This window comes from Delphinapterus leucas, chromosome 11 (genome assembly GCF_059928025.1).
Source record: "Delphinapterus leucas isolate spDelLeu-1000000601 "Yukka" chromosome 11, BTC_Dleu_Yukka2, whole genome shotgun sequence".
In the NCBI taxonomy this organism is placed as follows: domain Eukaryota; kingdom Metazoa; phylum Chordata; class Mammalia; order Artiodactyla; family Monodontidae; genus Delphinapterus; species Delphinapterus leucas.
Window position 1 is genome coordinate 97,292,647 of NC_143139.1, and position 17,898 is coordinate 97,310,544.

The 17,898-nt window shown below is 48.1% G+C and overlaps 1 protein-coding gene across 2 annotated transcripts in view; it reads left to right on the plus strand.

Moving 5' to 3' along the window:
• The window catches only part of SAMM50 (SAMM50 sorting and assembly machinery component), a 32,773-nt gene extending 16,053 nt beyond the window's left edge, over positions 1 to 16,720 (plus strand). Inside the window, exons 11-15 of one of the 2 annotated variants that reach the window (XM_022596712.3) lie at positions 2,204 to 2,274; positions 5,307 to 5,374; positions 10,190 to 10,336; positions 11,022 to 11,163; positions 16,508 to 16,720. In XM_022596712.3, the coding sequence (XP_022452420.1) occupies positions 2,204 to 2,274; positions 5,307 to 5,374; positions 10,190 to 10,336; positions 11,022 to 11,163; positions 16,508 to 16,553 (474 nt within the window). In that variant the 3' untranslated portion in view covers positions 16,554 to 16,720. Of the gene's footprint in view, positions 1 to 2,203; positions 2,275 to 5,306; positions 5,375 to 10,189; positions 10,337 to 11,021; positions 11,164 to 16,507 lie in introns of those variants that run through there. The other variant, XM_089921430.1, reaches the window with a different exon arrangement.
• Positions 16,721 to 17,898: the final 1,178 nt, after the last annotated feature.

Consider the following 17,898-nt stretch of genomic DNA (forward strand, 5'->3'; position numbering starts at 1 on the left):
AATTCTGTGTCTTCACCTTGTTTTGCTAGGTTGTCAGGGCTCTGGGTGCCTCCAGGAGTTTCTGTGTTAGCCAGTTTGGTTTAGTTCCTCCTGATCCCTCAGGACCTTAGGAGTAAGTGACTGGATCCTGACCGAGGCAGTGGAGCCCCAGGCTGGGAGACACCATGCTTATTCTCCAGTCTTCCCAGCGCCCGGGTGACTGAAGGACGGCTCTCCACACCCCCACTGCCTCCTTAGACCCTGGGGGCCAGGAGTGAGTTTTAATGAAGTGGGACATGCTTTTGTTTTAGAATCATTTATCACTGCTGCCGGTCAGTCCTGGACTCAGTGCACTTCAGATTTGGTTCCTGCCTTTCCCCTGCCACTGCCCTTCCGGAGGCGGCCAGGGGCTTCTCGCTCAGTTCGGCGAGCTCTTTCTGGTCCCCTTCTGTGCTCCCTCCATGGCACGCTGTCAGCCACTGTTGACTCCATTATGACTGCTTCTCCTTCCACGCCTCGGTTTCTCTTTCTCAGCCTCCTTTCCCCCCATCCATGCACCCACCCGCCCCTCCCTCCTTCCCACATATACTGGCTCCCAGGCACTGTCGGGGCACTAAGAATACCTCAGTAAATAAACACAGTTCCCGTTCTTACATGCTAGTGAAGGAAGACCTACATGCAAATAGATTTATGTACAGTTCGGCAGGGGTTCACAGGTGATGTGAAGAAGGATCCAGCAGAGTTAAGGGACAGAATGCCGCCAAGGGGGTGCTGCCTTATCTTCGAGGGCCAGGGGAGGCGTCTTGGATGAGGCCCGTAGCACTTAGAGCGACTTAAGGTGAGCCCTCCACCCTCGGTGGCATCTCCCCAACAGCTGGTCGCCCAGAAACAGCTGAGGGAGCAGGGCGGGCTGACCAGGCCCAGGGTGCTGCCGGCTGAGCTGAAGACAGGTCGGTGAGTTCTAGTGACCGACCGTGGAGTTTCAGCTGGGTGAGGAGGGGGGAAGGGCAGGAGACAGCGAGGGGGCCAGTCCGCAGGTCCTGCTGGCACTGAAGGCTCGGGGGGCTGGTGCTAGAGGGAGCAACTGGAGAGGTCTAGGTGCTGGGGGTGCCTGGGGGCCTTGGGCCCTCGCGGTCGCCAAGATCAGCGGGACACGAGGCCCGGTGGGCTTGTCTCAGGTGGGGAATCAGTTCTCCTTGTTGCCCCTCCTTAGGTTGGGACCATTAGGCGGGGGGAGGTGGACAGTGTGCCGGGAGCGCCTCGTCGCCAGGGGAGCTGCTCGAGAGCGCGCACGGCTCTGGCGCCTCACTTTGTTCCGCAGCATCTGTCACGCTGTCGAACAAAGACTTGAATTTCTCAGAATAGAGCGTTCGCTTGGCCTGCTCTGCCCACTCTGTCCCAGTTTTCGTCTGTAATCCTTCCTACGGAAGCTTCTAAAAAAGAGACATCTGAGCAGCTTTGAAGGACGTGGGACTTTGCATGTCCGAGAGAGGACAAGGTGGGCAGAGGCGTGGGGATGCTCAGGAGAGGTGGGTAGGTGGGGGCCACGGCGGAGGCCTGGGGTCGGGGGCCCAGAGAGCATCGTTGTTGTTTAAGGCATCCCTGGGTCAGTTCTGTGCATGTATTACGTGGGTGTGAAGGTTGGATCCCTGACCTAGGGTTAGATCACTGCCCCTGACCTGTTAGAGGCAGGGCTCTGTCCCCGAGGGTTAGATTGGAAGTATGTCTCTTTGCATTTCTTAAACGTAGCAGTCTTGCACCCGCTACCTTCCTTCTCCTGAGATGCCGTGTGCCCTCAGTCCTCTCAGGTTTTGAGGCCGAGCCGAAGAGGCCTGGGTGGATGCAGAATCCCTTGTCCAGGGCCCTGGTCTCCCCCTTCAGGCCATGGCTTGTCCCACTGGTTCTGGCTTCTGGGAGAGGAGGGAGCTGCCCTGTGTCGGCACGGAATCCAGGCCCTGCTTAGGCTTTGGGCTTATGTATAGTATGTCTTTATTCGAAATTTGAAGTTGCCAGTTATAAAAGTATCCACAAAACACTTCGAGCTGTAGTTCTTCCCCTGCAGGAGCCAGGTGTTCCCCTTCTGCAGCCCTTGTGCCCCGACCCAGAGCTCTGCACGCTGCAGGCACGGGGCACGACCGGATCTCAGGGTGTTTTCTGTCTGCTAATGCTCGTTGGAAGGAAAGAAACAGTGGAAGAAAACGGTTGTTTGTTTATATTTCGATAGGTTTTTTCAGCATCTCTCTGGGGTGGAATGTTGGTACCCATTGGTGATAAACCGTCAAGTATTGCTGATCGGTAAGTAATAAATGAATGGGTGGTTTGCACATGGTTTCCTTTGGATCTTTCTACTTGGTTTATTAGAAGATATTTTAGAGAAGTTTAACTATTTAGGAAAGCAGATATTTCAAATTTTAATTTAGTTTTATGTTTAAGCTAATTTCAGAGTACCCAGTATACCTCATACTTAATATTTTTCGCTTTTGGAGCAGAGAGACACTTTATTATACTAACAATTTTGTATTCTCTTTGAGTATGAAAGAATACAGTTCATACATGTTACAGAAATATAAAAACAGAGAAACATTTAAGGAAGTGAAAGAGTCCTGCTCATTGATAAGCGGAGTTAACATTTGGGACTACGGTCGACTCTTGAACAACCTGAGGGCTAATCCCAGTGACGCTTGTAGTCGGCCCTCCGTATCCACGCTCCCTCCGCAGCCAGAGTCAGCCAGCCACTGGTGGTGGTGTGCTGCAGCGTCTGCTGTTGAAGGGTGTCCACCCGCAGGTGGGCCCACGTGATCAAACCCACGTTGTTCAAGAGTCAGCTGTATTTCCTGTTAGCCAGTATTTTTGCGGGTGTGTATTTGTGTGAGCGTGTATACATATAAATTCATGTACACATCTGTATTAAAGTGTTGAGATGCTGTATTTTGCATGCAATTTTGTGTCCTCCCTGCTTTTTAAAAATTATACAGTAAATCAATTCACCAAGTCATGGGAAATTTTTCGTAAGCAGCATTTTAATATTTCGTTATTTGCATATACGCAGCACTGTGAAGAATATAACTTTGTAAATAATTTTTGTTCGTTTTATTTTCTGAGGACAGATTCCTCAATGTGGAATTACTGTCTCAAAAAAATACGAATGTTTTTAAGGCTCACAAAGAACATTGCTGGAGCCTGCTTTTCCGAAAACTTGCTTTTTTAGTAGTACCTTCTGCTCCTGCCAGCAGAGGGTGAAGTTGTATTTGTTGCTATTATTAGTTGCTATTAGTAGAAATACTCACAATTGTCTTGGGGTCAAGGAACTCTTTCTTTAATCTTGCATTAGTTAAACTGTTGTTTTAGCTTAACCTAGTTCAGCCTTTTTGGATGGCAGTTTGGGAGTAGGAAAATTTTTAATTTCTAAACTCTGAGACTTAACAGTTTCACCTCCGTGAATCTAAGGTACAGAAATGCATTCATAAGAGTACACAGAGATTTATGTACACCGATGGGTGTCCATCAGGGGCATTATTGAGACCAGCAGAAATTCTAAAACTACCCGTAGGGAAGTGATTAAATTCAAACACAGCCATTCTAAAGGGACTGTGTAATCATTAGAAAGGATGAGATAGGTGCCCCTAAGTTAAAATTTGCAAGCAAGTATGTTGAGTTGCTTGCCCTCTGATCAGGGGCAAAGCTTCTGTGTGCACGTGTGTGTTTGCAGGTAGCACCAGGGGTCTGGAAGTCAACCACCAAACCAGTGACAGTAGTCACTTCTGGAGATTGGAACACAGTGGACAGTAGGGAGGGGAAGAGCCTTTTTACTTTTTGTGTTTCCTGGATCATTTTAATTCTTTCAAAAGAATGTGTGTGATTTATCATTTAAAAAAATAATAAAGGGACCTTGCTCTTTGTTTCTATAATTAATGAGGTATTCAGAAAGGCTTTGCTTAGAAATCCCAGATAGTAAAGACACATTTTTAGACTTTTAAACTCAAGTTCAAATGAATAAATTCATAAAGGCTTTTATCCAGTGGGACAATGAGAAAAACAGTGCCCTGTTCCCTTTGTGCTGAGACGTGGGACGTTTGTGGCACCACAGGTCAGTGAGAGGCTGGGGGCGTCAGCTGGTGTGGCTTCCATGACAGCCGTGTTGGAAAGACCATACACAGCTTCTCTGGTCATTTTAATTCATTATCTAGTAATTACCATGGTCTAAAATCGGGTTCTAAGAAGCTGTTAGATTTTATAGCAAATAGATGGGATTTCTAATTTTTTTTTTTTTTTGGCTGCGTTGGGTCTTCATTGCTGTGCGTGGACTTTTCTCTAGTTGTGGCGAGCGGGGGCTACTCTTCGTTGCAGTGCACAGGCTTCTCATTGCGGTGGCTTCTCTTGTTGCAGAGCACGGGCTCCAGGCATGTGGGCTCAGTAGTTGTGGCTCACGGGCTCATTAGCTGTGGCACGCGGGCTCTAGAGCGCAGGCTCAGTAGTTGTGGCGCATGGGCTTAGTTGCTCTGTGGCATGTGGGATCTTCCTGGACCAGGGATCAAACCCGTGTCCTCTGCATTGGCAGGCGGATTCTCAACCACTGCGCCACCAGGGAAGCCCCTTTAATATTTTTTTATTTCATTGTTTTCGTTTTACTCAGATATAGTTTAAAAGAGTATGATAACCCAGTCCATTAAGGAACACAAGGAATTCATTAAAAAAAATTTTAACATACACTTTTTTTCTAATTAAAAATCACTGTAATATAAAAAAAATTAAGATAACAATAATTCTATTTTGGTCTGTTTCCTTCTAGTATTATTTTCCTCTATTTGTAAAATTCAGATCATTACTATTACATACTTTGTATCCTGCTTTTTTAAAAAAAACTTAATTAACTTAATTTTTAACTTAATTATTGTGAGCATGTAGGAGGCTGTTTTGAAAAGGTGCTGCGTGATGAGTTCTCATAGACTTCAGATAATTCCTTTATAACGGACAGTCCACCTAAGTGTCTCTCTGTGCCTTGTATCTCACCTGTGTCCCCAGAAGTCTCATAGACTTCAGATAATTCCTTTATAACGGACAGTCCACCTAAGTGTCTCTTTGTGCCTTGTATCTCACCTGTGTCCCCAGAAGTTTGACGTGTTTGTTTAGATGTATAGTCTTAGGTTAGATTACAAGCTTGGGTCTTTATGAAATTTACCAGCCTCCCGTGCGTGTTCCTAATCCTGAAATGTTCCACCACGTGGAGATGTGGACGACCCAGTAGCGAGTGTGCGCCTTTTGCACTTTTGTCGTGCGATGGAGACTTTCTCCATCGGCTTTGCTCTGACATCTGCATCCTCTTCCAGGTTTTACCTCGGGGGACCCACAAGTGTGCGAGGGTTCAACATGCACAGCGTTGGGCCACAGAGCGAAGGTCTGTCGTTCCCCACAGCACACCAACTTGAAAAAATCGAAATTACGGTTACCTCTCACTTTTGAGCGCATGTATTTGTTTAAATCACTGCAATAATAGATACTCGTATTTCACCAGTGGAACTGGCACCTAACAACATCCACCACACAGCAGGCACAGAAAGGTGTTTGTTGAGGAAACTGTAGAAAATGAGAAAAGATAGCTAAGCAGAAGGTACACGACAGTCACTTGTGATCCCATTGGCCAGAGATGACGTGTGTGAGCATTTTGTTGTTTAAACTTGCACATCCGTGCACACATGTGTTGTTTACATGACTGTTCTAACCTGTTTCTCCTACCACCCCTCAGTAACAGTGTATGAATAGATTTTTATAGGAATAAGTACTTTATCATTTTTAATGGCGGCTTATTTCATCTTACTGACAAACTATAATTTTTTTAAACTAGTGCACTTTATTGAAAAAAAGTTTTTAAAATATATATATAAAATAACTTTAATATTACAGTAAACAATAAACATGCATTTTTTTAAAAAGACTTAGAGAAAATACAGCTAAACATTAATTATGGTTTTATCTGGGTGATGGGAATTATGAATAATTTTAATAAGCCTTTTAAAATGCATTTCTGCACTTTCCAAATTTTCCACAAGTTTACATTAAGCTTGTTTGTTTATTTATTGAGGTATAGTCGATTTACAATATTATATAAGTTTCAGGTGTACAACATAGTGATTCATAAAATATTGACTGTATTCCCTGGGTAATGGACTTTGTTTTTGAGAGCACTTTTAGGTTAGCAGAAAAATGGGACACAAAGTACAGAGTTCACTGTACGTGCCCGTAGCATCCTTTATTATTAACATCTCGCATTAGCGTGGGACACTTATCACAATCGATGAGCCAACACTGATGTGTTACTACTAACTAAATTCCATGGTTCACGTTGCGGTTCACTCTTTGTGTTGTAAAGTTTCATGGGTTTTGACAGTTGCATAATAGCATGTATCTACTATTACGGTATTTTATAGAACAGTTTCACCACCCTAAAAATTCACCGTGCTCCACCTATTCATTCCTCCCTCCCTTCCTCCCCCTCAGTTACTGGCAACCACTGACCTTTACTATCTCCATAGTTTTGCTTTTTCCAAAATGTCATATACTTGGAATGATACAGTATGTACCCATTTCAGACTGGCCTTTTTGACTAAATAATATGCATTTAAGTTTCCTCCATGTCTTTTTTTTTTTCTTTTTTGGTCAGTGTACTTCTTAAATTTTTGTTTATGTATATATATATATTTTTTTTTTTTTTAATTAAAGTGTAGTTGATTTACAGTATTGTATTCGTTTCAGGTGTACAACATAGTGATTGAGTCCTCCGTGTCTTTTTATAGCTTGATTGCTCATATCTTTTTATCACCAAATAATATTCTATTGTATGGCTGTACCACAGGGTGTTCATCCATTCACCCATTGAAGGACATCTTACTTGCAGGACATCCAATTTTTTGCAATTATGAGTAAAGCTGATATAAACATCTATGTGCAGTTTTTGATCTGGACATAAGGTTTCAGCTCATTTGGGTAAATACCAGGGAGTGTAATTGCTGGATTGTATGGTCAAACTATGTTTAGCTTTGTAAGAAACTACCAGACTGTCTTCCAAAATAGCTAACGTTTTGCATTCCCACCAGCCATGAATCAGAAAGATAAAAGCCTTATCATTTTTAATGGCTGCATACTTCATCTTCTTGCCTTACTGCGATCTTTTCAAACCAAATCCAAGTTTTAGACACTTAGTCTGTTTTCTTTTTTCTTACGTTTATATAACAGCGTATCAGTGAATAAGCTAACTGAATCTTTGTGCTCATCTATAAGTTTTACTTTATAATATAAAGTTCTAGGTGTGGAATTGCTAGGTCAAAGGATTTTGAGTATCCTTGAATATCCTTAAGGTTTTATATTGTCTCAAGAAAGCTTGTCTCAGTCATACTCTGTCCAGCAATGTGTGAGAATTCTGGTTTCTGGAACTCTCTCCAGTACTTGACATTATATCAGAGGATCTCCACGTGTTATTAAAAACTATAAAAACATCATTTAAGTAGATTCATGTTATGACATTGTGAAATAGTCTATCCTGATTTTCTTAACTTTTTTTTAACATCTTTGTTGTTTCCACTTTATATTATTATAAATAGTGATTGCTCTGGGCCTAAATTTTTGTACAAAATATAAATTATTTCTTTTCATTTGTTTTTAGAGTGCTTTATTATTTTTTTTTTTTGCGGTACGCGGGCCTCTCACTGTTGTGGCCTCTCCCGTTGCGGAGCACAGGCTCCGGACGCGCAGGCTCAGCGGCCATGGCTCACGGGCCCAGCCGCTCCGCGGCATGTGGGATCTTCCTAGACCGGGGCACGAACCCGTGTCCCCTGCATCGGCAGGCGGACTCTCAACCACTGCGCCACCAGGGAAGCCCCTAGAGTGCTTTATTAGTGTGTCTTTTTTTTTTTTTTGAAAAGTAACATAATTTCTTTTTCACTATAACAAGTATTACTTAGTGACTAGATGCAAGTTTTGGAGTCTTCCATTTTCCTGAAAATTAAAACACAGTGGTATTTCATTTAATTACCTATTAAAAGGCTATTGGTAAGATTATATGAGCAAGAATATAAATTGCTGTAACTTTTCATGAAAAAATTTGACAATATTTATCAAGAGCCTAAAACATATATATATACACACACAAGGACTATTGATAATAGAACCAAACTGAAAACTGGAAGCCCAAATGCCCATCAACAATAGAATAGGCAACTAAACAGTGGTATCTTCACACTGTGGAATATTATACAGCAATGAGGTTGAACAAGTTAGAGCCACTGGCTGGGTGGCATGAACAGGCCTCAGAAACATGCCAAAAAAAAAAAAGCCAGATCCAGAGGATGCACACTGTATGATTCCATCTGTGCAGAGTTTAGAGACTGGGCAAAGTGATCGATACTGTCGGGTGAACAGGTAGACAGATAGTGCTGTACTTGGCGTGGGTGGTGGGTAGTGATTAGAAAGGAGAACAGGGCCTTCTGGGGGGCTGCACTTATCTGTTTCTTGGTCTGGTGCTCATTATATGGTGCGTTCTGTGCCTGGAAATTCACTGTGCTGTACACTTAGGACGTGTATACTTTTCTATGTGTATATTATACTTCAAGGTGGTTTAAAATACCTGTGTGTGCAAGGAAGCCCATCACGGGTTAATGTCCACTATCAAGAAATTCAACACCAACATGACAGTAGTCAAGGGGTAGATCATTATATTATGTTACATACATGTGATTATTCAGGCATCAAAATCACATTTTCAAAGAATATAAAGTATTAAAGGAAAGTGCTTATAATATAGTAAACTAAAAAAAAATATCAGGGGGCTTCCCTGGTGGCGCAGCGGTTGAGAGTCCGCCTGCCGATGCAGGGGACACGGGTTCGTGCCCCGGTCCGGGAAGATCCCACATGCCGTGGAGCGGCTGGGCCCCTGAGCCATGGCCGCTGAGCCTGCGCGTCCAGAGCCTGTGCTCCACAACGGGAGAGGCCACAACAGTAAGAGGCCCGCGTACCGCAAAAAAAAAAAAAAATCAGGACTGAAATGTATAAATATAAAATGACTTACATTTTGTTTTCTTATTTAATTATTCATTATAATTCACTGGATGAAAGAACACCAGATGTTAGCTGGTTATCTCTTAATGGTAGAAATTAAAGGAGGATTTCTTTTTTTTCTACTTTCCATACATTTATCCCATTTTGTACAATGAGTATATTACTTTTTATGATTAGAATAAAATAGGTTATTTAAGAAAAGAGAGGAACACTTGCTGGGAAACGAGAAGCAAACCCAGCTGACCTCCTGCTTTCAGTCCGTTCTTTGTTTCCTCTAGAACTTCAGTATTAATAGCGGTTGAGGAGATGCCGGGGCCTTTAAGTGAATAAGCAGTTCATTCCTTGAGGTTAATCTTGGAGACAGCCACATTTTTCTTTTTCATGGTCTGTCATTTTGTATTAAAGGGACTAAGGCACTTTACAACTAGTATTTTGTAACAAAGTATAAGCATTTCAGGGTTTTTTGTTGTTTGTTTAATGTTGTGGCTCTTTATAGTAAAATGAAATGGTAGGGACAGTTTTAGAAATAATGCAAATGTATACTCTCAGTGGATAGTCTTGAATTTTGGCAAAAGTAACCAAAAAAAAAAAAAAAAACCCAAGCGGTCACGAACCTTTAAAAACGAGCCTCTTCTCTGAAGATGTTGAGCTGAGACAGCGTCCTTGTGCAGCAGGGAGCAGACACTGCATACCTTTGGATCAATAGTATGTCCGGCCACTTCCAGAAACTGCAGAGACATTTTCTTCATTTTGTCTCTCTATATTGTGGTCTTGACATTTTTGCAAAATAATGCATTTCATTTACCAAGTGACAGTGATCTGATCGTCTGCAGTTGTGGAAAAAGCGATTTCCGTGAGTTTACTTGTTTTATTCCAAGCATTTTACAGATATGGTAAATGACTGGCTTCATTCTTTCCTAAGTTACACATTAGCTTTTTTTTTTTTTTCCAGTTAAAGCAAATTATAAAGCAAACCAGGAGAAGAAGAAAGATTATTTAAGAAAGGCCGACAGCGTCAGGAGTTATAAGGGCAGCTGCTCACAGAGCTCGGGCACTGAGTGTGGTGTGCTCACAGCACACACCTCGCTCGTGTGCGTGGTAGGACGTCAGTGTGGTTTCGAACCTGTGACCTTGTTTTGATCCGCGCTCCTTCCTTGACTAGGAGACTACCTGGGCGGAGAAGCGTATTGGGCCGGTGGCCTGCACCTGTACACCCCGTTACCTTTCCGACCGGGCCAGGGCGGCTTTGGAGAGCTCTTCAGAACTCACTTCTTCCTCAACGCAGGAAACCTCTGCAACCTCAACTATGGTAAAACTTGGACTATTTAGCAACCATTCGGCACAGCTGACCTTATGTTTAGAAGCACAGGACACAAGTGGGTGTCTGTGTCGCATTTAGATTGCGTCATCTCTTAAGAGTAGGCACTGTGCCCGCCTGAGGCACCTGCAACACCTGGTGTGGTGCCCAGAGTGAAGCTGTTGGTCAGATGGCTAGAACATGCATAACGAATCGTCATCGGATGCTGCTTTGCAAAGAGAAACCTGTCTGTTTAGCAGACATTTCTCGAGCAGTGACTCTGTGCCAGTCATTACGGCCACAGAGCTGAGTGAGACCTGGTCTCTCCCCTAGGAGCTCAGGGCCGGGCGAGGCGCACAGATGTCCCGGCTTGGGGAGGTGTCTGGAAACCAAGGCTTGGAGTAGGGCTTCCTGGGCCGTCAGCGGTGGGCAAATGCCATTCTAGGCAAAGGGAACAGAACGTGCCAGGCCCAGAGAATTGAGAGGACCTGTGTTCTTCTGGGACGGTGAGGAAGTACGGTCCCCAGCCCTGTCTTGAGTTTGGGCCTAATCTCACTTCATGCATTCTCCTCAAGTATCTAGGCCTGGCTCTTAAAAGATGACCAGAGGCTACACAGAGGGGGAGAGCCAGGGCTGTCCAAGGACGTGTGCGGGGGACCATGTGCTATTGGTCACACCTCCTCTTCTCTCTCTTCAGGGGAGGGCCCCAGAGCTCACATTCGAAAGCTGGCTGAGTGCATCCGCTGGTCTTATGGTGCAGGGATCGTCCTCAGGCTGGGCAACATCGCGCGGCTGGAGCTGAACTACTGCGTCCCCATGGGCGTGCAGGGCGGGGACAGGTATGTGCTGGGAGGTTCTCTCCACAGGTACACGGCACTGTCTTGTCACTTTGTTTTGGACATAGTTAATCACCAGCGGCCTTTAAATTTCAAGACTTCAGGAGAAATTGAATAGTTAGCAAAAGAATGAAAACACAGGGATTTTTGTCCATGGGGTTCTCCATACAGTTTGGAGGAAAGGCCGTGATGTGTTCCCGTCCCCCCACCTTATGTTGTTTGCGCTTGTCATCAGGTAGAGGGAGCTCCTCTGGCGGCCTGGCTGGAGGTGGTGGCCGCTGTTTCGGGTCCTGCGCTGAGCAGAGTGAGGTGTTGCCGGTGGGGACTTTGCGGGCCGGGAGCCTGGAGGCTGGGTGGGCACAGCTCTGCTCGGGCCGCAGAAGACCTGCTTTCTGGCCCTTCTCCACCAGTCATTTTACTGAACAAGATCTGCTGAATATTCATGGATGAATATGGTATAAGGCCGATTACAGCTACAGAAATTAATTCTGTTTCTTCAAGTATTTGGTATGCATTGTAGAAATTTCCAGAAGTATTGTCATGATAGTATGTAAATAATACCATGGACTGGGGGCTTAAACAGCAGACTTGTATCTCTCACCATCTGGAGGCTGCAAAGTCCAGGACCAGGGTGCCGGCAGGTTCGGTTCCGGGTCAGGGACCCTCTTCCCGGCTTGCAGACGGCGCCTTCTCACTGGGCTCTCACCTGAAGGGGGCAGAGAGCAGGCTCTCTGGTGTCTCTTCTTACAAGGACACCAGTTCCACCAAGGGCCCCATCTTAATTAAGTTGCCTCATCTAAGGTGACTTAGTTACGTCCTCAAGGCCCCACCTCCAGATACTGTCACATGGCAGGGCTGGGGGGTGGGCGTTTAGTGCTTCAGCCTGTGAGGATTGGGGGACACGGACATTCTGCCGGTAACCTAGTGTTTCTATACATTTCAGGACTCAGGGCTGTAGTTTTTTCTTCTCGGTGTTCTGTCTACATTCAGCTGTGATGCTGAGTCATAGCCAGGCTTCCAGCGTGAAGTTGTAGTTTGTCCTCGTTTAAGGAAGTACTGTACCAGTCTTACTCTCCCTGTCTTCTGCTTCAGCGTGGTGGGTGATGGTGTTTTGAAGGGAAGCCGCATTAGGAGGCTTTTAACAAAGCTTTGTTCTTAGGTGCACGTCAGTGTCTGTCATCCAGATGCTCTGTGGCCATCGCTTCAGGAGAGTCTGCCCTCCTCCGCTCTCCCTGGAAGGCTGGCTCGGCCCGGGGCCGCCGTGCCGCCCTTCCTCCCCGTGCCCTCACGTGTCTGCTGCTCTGACGACTGTTAATTCCCCTCCACGCCTTGCCTGTTCTCGGCACAGAGCAAAAGCCGAGAAAGGTCCAGTTGCCCGGGCTGAGTGTGCACTGGAGCCCCCTGCACAGGCTCGGGGTGCAGCCTGGCTGCCCCGTGGCCGTGTGGCCTGGGGTGAGTTACTTAACCTCTCTGGGTCTCCGTTTTCACAACTGTAGGATGGGTGCTAACGATAGTGATTACTTTGCAGTTTTGAGGACTGAATGAATTAGCACACACGCAGCTTGTAGCGCGGTACCCAGCGTGTTGTCAGCAAAGCTGGTTATTTCTCGTGTTGTTGCTGCTACTGCTGCACTCGCCCTGGCCAGCTGTTCACAAAGGAAGCAAACGGTGTGTGTGTGTCCCCCGCCATCCGCAGTGGCACTGTGCGCGCCACATGACTGGCTGTGTTAGAGACATGCCGTAGATGGGATGATGTGGCCTGATTTCAGGGATAGTGAAATGTGGGGAAATGTGCACCTTCCCTAGAGCAAGCTTTGTGCATTAGGTAACATCGTAGCTTCAGGAAATGAAGCTAATGTTGCAGGTTGCTTTCTGCAAAACCTTGTTCCCACCACAGGCATGGGCGTGGGGCTCCCTGGCGTAACAACCAGGTGCTAATTGAGTCCTTGCAGGGAGCGGCACCTGCACCAACACCGGAACCAGGCCAGATAGAGCCATCTAGGCCTGCGCTTCTCAAACTGTAATGTGCTTGGGTCTGGAGTGGGCTGCACTGCGGGTGGGCTGCGCCAGCCCCTGCCCCGTCCGTCCCTGGCTGTGTGACCTGGGCAAGCCCTGCTGGCTCTGGGCCTCCGGTCCTTCAGACTGGAAGGCGCTGCCGTCGTGTGGCTGCAGCATCATCGGAGGCCACTGGGTGTCGCTGTGCTCCCGGAATCCGGGTGCTGCTCTCGGGAGCCCGGCTTCCACTACCTGCCTCCCCGAATCTCTGCAGGGGGTGGAGTGGGTACGTTCACCACTCCATTCTGCTCTCTCTCTTCAGGTTAAATTTGAAAAATATGTGTCAGCCATTAATTTCAAATGTGGGTTCTGAAAGGAGGAAGCATGCTGTGCAGGGGATATTTAAAGACCAGAACATAAGGACGCTTCTCTGCCCCCCAGGCCGCTCTGTTCTGGGGTCCTGGTGGTTACAGCAGGTGCTTCCCGTGCGCAGTGTCCCTGAGTAGGGGGCTCGCCGTCACTCAGCGTATGGCTCTGTGTGAAGTTTTGTCATCAAAATTGGAATTTCGTGACGTTCGAGTGATCTTGCCAGGGTTTAATCTTCATTTCTAAAATGAAGCAGCTAACAGGATGGGGAGTTACATGTGTGCCAGACATCCATAGGTCCCCCGCCCAGTGAGTGCAATCGCTTTGTAATTAGGATTTCAGATCTTTACAGAAATGAAAATCGCTTTGAAATATTTGGCGAGCTTTATACCGGAGGTGACGTGTGACACCGTTGTCTCTGCGCTCTGAGGGCGAATGCTCTGTGTCTTACCGAGTGTGGTCCCTGGAAATGCGCTGGTGACTGAGGCAGCTGGCGGGGAGGGCAGTGCACAGTTAGTAACAGAGAAAGACCAGGCAGGGAGTCGTGGAGGGCTTCCCGGGGGAGGTGATAGCTCCAGGCCACAGAGCAGCTGGAGCCAAGGTGTGCACGCATGGAATGCCTGTGGGCGCCAGCTTCTACCCTTCGCAGGAGCAGAAGTGAGGTGCAGGGCGGCCCTTGATGCAGGCGGGGCCTGAGTTCCGGTCACTCTTGTCCCCCACCCGTCTCTGCCCTCCAGCCTCTCTGGCCTTTTCCCTTAGGGCACACTCCAGGGCACACGCCAGCGCCCCTGAGTTCTGGCACTCGTCGGCCTGCTCCCTGCTGAATGCCCCGTGCTAGACCGGCACCTGGCGTTCCTGGGAGCTGGCTGGGGGAGGATGGGCGCCTGACGCTGGGGGACCCTGGTGTGGCCTTCAACGAGCCCTTGGCGCCGAGTCCCAGGCGGGCCGGGTGCAGGCAGGGAGCCTCCGGGTGGTGCTGGAGTGGCGCAGCTGGGCCGCCCTGAGACTGCCGGTAGGAGGGGGAGACTCGAGACTCGGGGCCTTTTCTGAGGCGCCTACTGGATTATAGGCATATAGGCACACGGGACACAGAGCAGGAAGATGGGCGTTTGGTGAGGCTGTCTCCGTGCACCTGGCATCTGCGACACTGTTTTGGATGTTTGTGGTGGGTATTTTTCCTGTGACACGTTTATATGGTCTCTGAACATAAACCTGTGCTTGTAAAGGCGTTTAACCTCTTTACAGTTGGCGTAGACGAGCCTTTATGGAATGCCTGCTTGTTTCTGAATCGTGTGAACCCAGGGCTTGACTTATTTTGATCTTGATCGAGCCTATTTTCAGACATTTTTCTAAACAGTGAATGCAGGCAGGGACTACTTTTATGGACCTAATGATATAAAAGGTAAAAACACCTCGTTTAGATCTGAGCAGAACGAAGTTGTACAAACACAGCCATGGTTCTGACTGGATCTTTGCCTTTTAAGGACGGTGGTGAGGTTTACTCAGGGTCACACGGGGACTGTAGCTGTCCCTTCTGGTCAGGTGACTTCTGCTGATATGGTTGATTAGTGAGCGCCCTTGACCCTGCAGAAGGTCAGTGACAACAGTTAAGGTTCTCTCTTTTGAGTCCCTTAATTGATCAGATATTTCATTCCCACGCTGAAAAAGAAAAACTTTCTGCCAGCTTTCAGGTGCTGTAAGTTCTGAGATTGGGTGACAGCACAAGTGTTGTGACAGTAGAAACATTAGCTTTTCTCTGAATGAGGGGGCTGTTCTCTTCCAGTTTTTCTGGAAACTCTCCAGAACTTGCAAAACTGCTGTGTTCCGCAAACACTCCGTCAGCTGCTGGTTGGGATTCGGAACGTTTTTTCCCTGGAAGCTCATGCTTTCTGGTGTTCAGGTCCCGGGGTTAGGCCCTCTGTCCCGAGTACAGTACTGGCCCTGCCCCGAGCACAGCCAGCAGGTGGGCGGCACGGGAGTCCATCCTCCACGGTGTGGGCTGCAGGGGGAGCGGTTCTCGGCCTGGCGGCGCACCAGCATCACTGGGGAGTCTCAGGAGTGGGCTGCGGCCGGTGATTCTCACCCTGTGTGCGGCCGGGGCTTGAACCAGGACGTCATGGAAACAGCAAGGCCTGCAGCAGGGCGTCCTCCGAGGCAGCTGAGGCAGCAGGGCCCGCGGGCGCGCTTGCGTTTGGGTCCAGAGTTCTGCTCTGAGGCTCCTGCCGTGACCGCGGCCATCTCCTCACTGGCCAGCCCGTTTGCTCATCTGAAAATGGGCTCAGTGGTCTGTCTGCCGGTGAAAGAGCAGCACACTGAATGTAACCTGCACAGCGTCAGCGGGTAGCAGGTGTTGCAACCCACGTGCCCTCTTTGCATCCTCCCTTTCCTGGGAAAGGAGCAGGTTCTAAAGAGGCAGGTTAAACCCTTTGGGGCTGTGGGTTCTGCCATCCTCCCCGCCCCCTCCTGGGCCTCCCTGTGTCCTGTGTTTTGCCAGGGGCCCTTCCACGGCCACGTCTCTGATCACCTCTCTGCCCTGCGCTGTGCAAAAGGTGCCTCTTCTCTGGTAGCCTCAGAAATAAACACGAAGCTTTTCTTCCCGCCCCAGGAGCTTTGTTTTCATGAATATTTCTCTCCCAGGTCCTCCTCTTGTCTAGTTTCCGGTTGGGTCAGGATTGGCGGGGAAACAGAGAGGAGTAGAGGAGGGAGCAGGGAAGGGGGATTCGTGTCTCCATTTTGTTCCCTTTTCCATCCTCCAAAGGCTGGTTCTCAAACCAGCAAAGGAGGGAGTGCCTGGGGACAGCTGGTGAAGCCGGGTAGCCGGGAGGGAGGAAAGAGGTGAGAGGCGGGCAGGAAGAGCCTGGCATTGCTTCTGAGACGTGCACGTTTCTGGAATTGTGCAAATGGCAGCATGAGCAGAGCGGACCACAGTGTTGATTTCCTGCCTTAAAAACAACAAAAAAAGAACAACAAAACCCTTTTTTTTTAGGATCTGTGATGGCGTCCAGTTTGGAGCTGGGATAAGGTTCCTGTAGCTGATACAGAGCATCCTCTGTCCCCTCCAGCAGCAGCTCTGGGACTTGGGCAGCAGTGAGTCACTCGGTGCCACACACTTGGTCTCCAAATAAACACGTTTCATGTGATTCTTTGAATGCAGTCCTTGTGGGAAACCATGTCAATAAATCTTAAAGACAAATACTCAGATGCACTGTGGGTGTGATTTGCTTTCCACAGCCAGTGTGCCCCGCGCCGGCTCTTCCTGAGGCCCAGGTCAAGTCGCCCGCCGTGCGTTCTCTCACGTGTGCCCCGCCGCGGGGAGGGACATCAGATGTCTCCGGATTCCTCAGCATCCCGAACTCTTCGGTTTGTTCCCATGAGTCAGAGTGATCGGCAGGGAGTTCGGAGGAGGCGCAGGCCTGCCGCTGGGGGGCGCGTGTGCTCTGGCTCCATGCCGGCGGATCCGAGGGGCCCGCATCAACGGGGGCTGCAGTCGCAGGGTCACCTCCGTGTGTGTGAGCGCCCTGCGAGAAGGAAGCTGCGTGTAACGCCATGGACGGGGAGGCAGAGAGGAAGAGTGTTTTCTGGAGGGAACAGCCGCATCATTTATAAAGATGCGTGAATCAGCTCCTGTCGCTGCTGTAGCAAAGCACTACACACCTAGAGGCGTAACTCGACACAGAGCAGTCACCTTGCAGTCTGGAGGCCAGGAGTCCAAAATGGGTCTCACTGGGCTGAAACCAGGGTGTCAGCAGGGCTGCGTTCCTTCTGGAGGTTCTAGGGGAGGATCCGCTTCCCAGCCTTCCCCAGCTTCCGGAGGCGCCCGTTCCTTGGCTCGTGGCCCCTTCCTGTATCTCAAAGCCAGCAGTTCAGCATCTTCCAGTCTCCCTCCGGATCTTTGCCTCTCAGTGCCGTCCTGTGGGCCCTTGTGACTATATTGGGCCCACCTGGACACTCCAGGCCGCTCTTACTTTAAGATCAGACGATTAGCAGCCTCAATTCCATCTGCAATCTTAATCCCCCCCTTGCCACGTTACGTAACATATTCACAGGTTCCAGGAATTAGAACGTGGACGTCTTTGGGGGACCGTTATTCTGTCTGACACACCTAGTATCTCTCAAAGTAATGTTTCAGGATATACTTTATTAGCCACATGAGAAAAAGAGTTTTAAAAATTTGAACCTCCTTTGAATTCTTCTAAAAATGGTACCATATAAAAATGTCCAGGGGTGCCCGTGGTGCCCAGTAGGCCTTAGCTAGAGAGCTTACTGTTGGATATTTCCCCCCCTCCCAGCTGGGACTGAGTCCACGTCACCTTCATCCTCCCATAACCTGGTTTATGTCTCTGCCGAGGGCGCGTGGGGTTTCAGGAGCAACCTGAG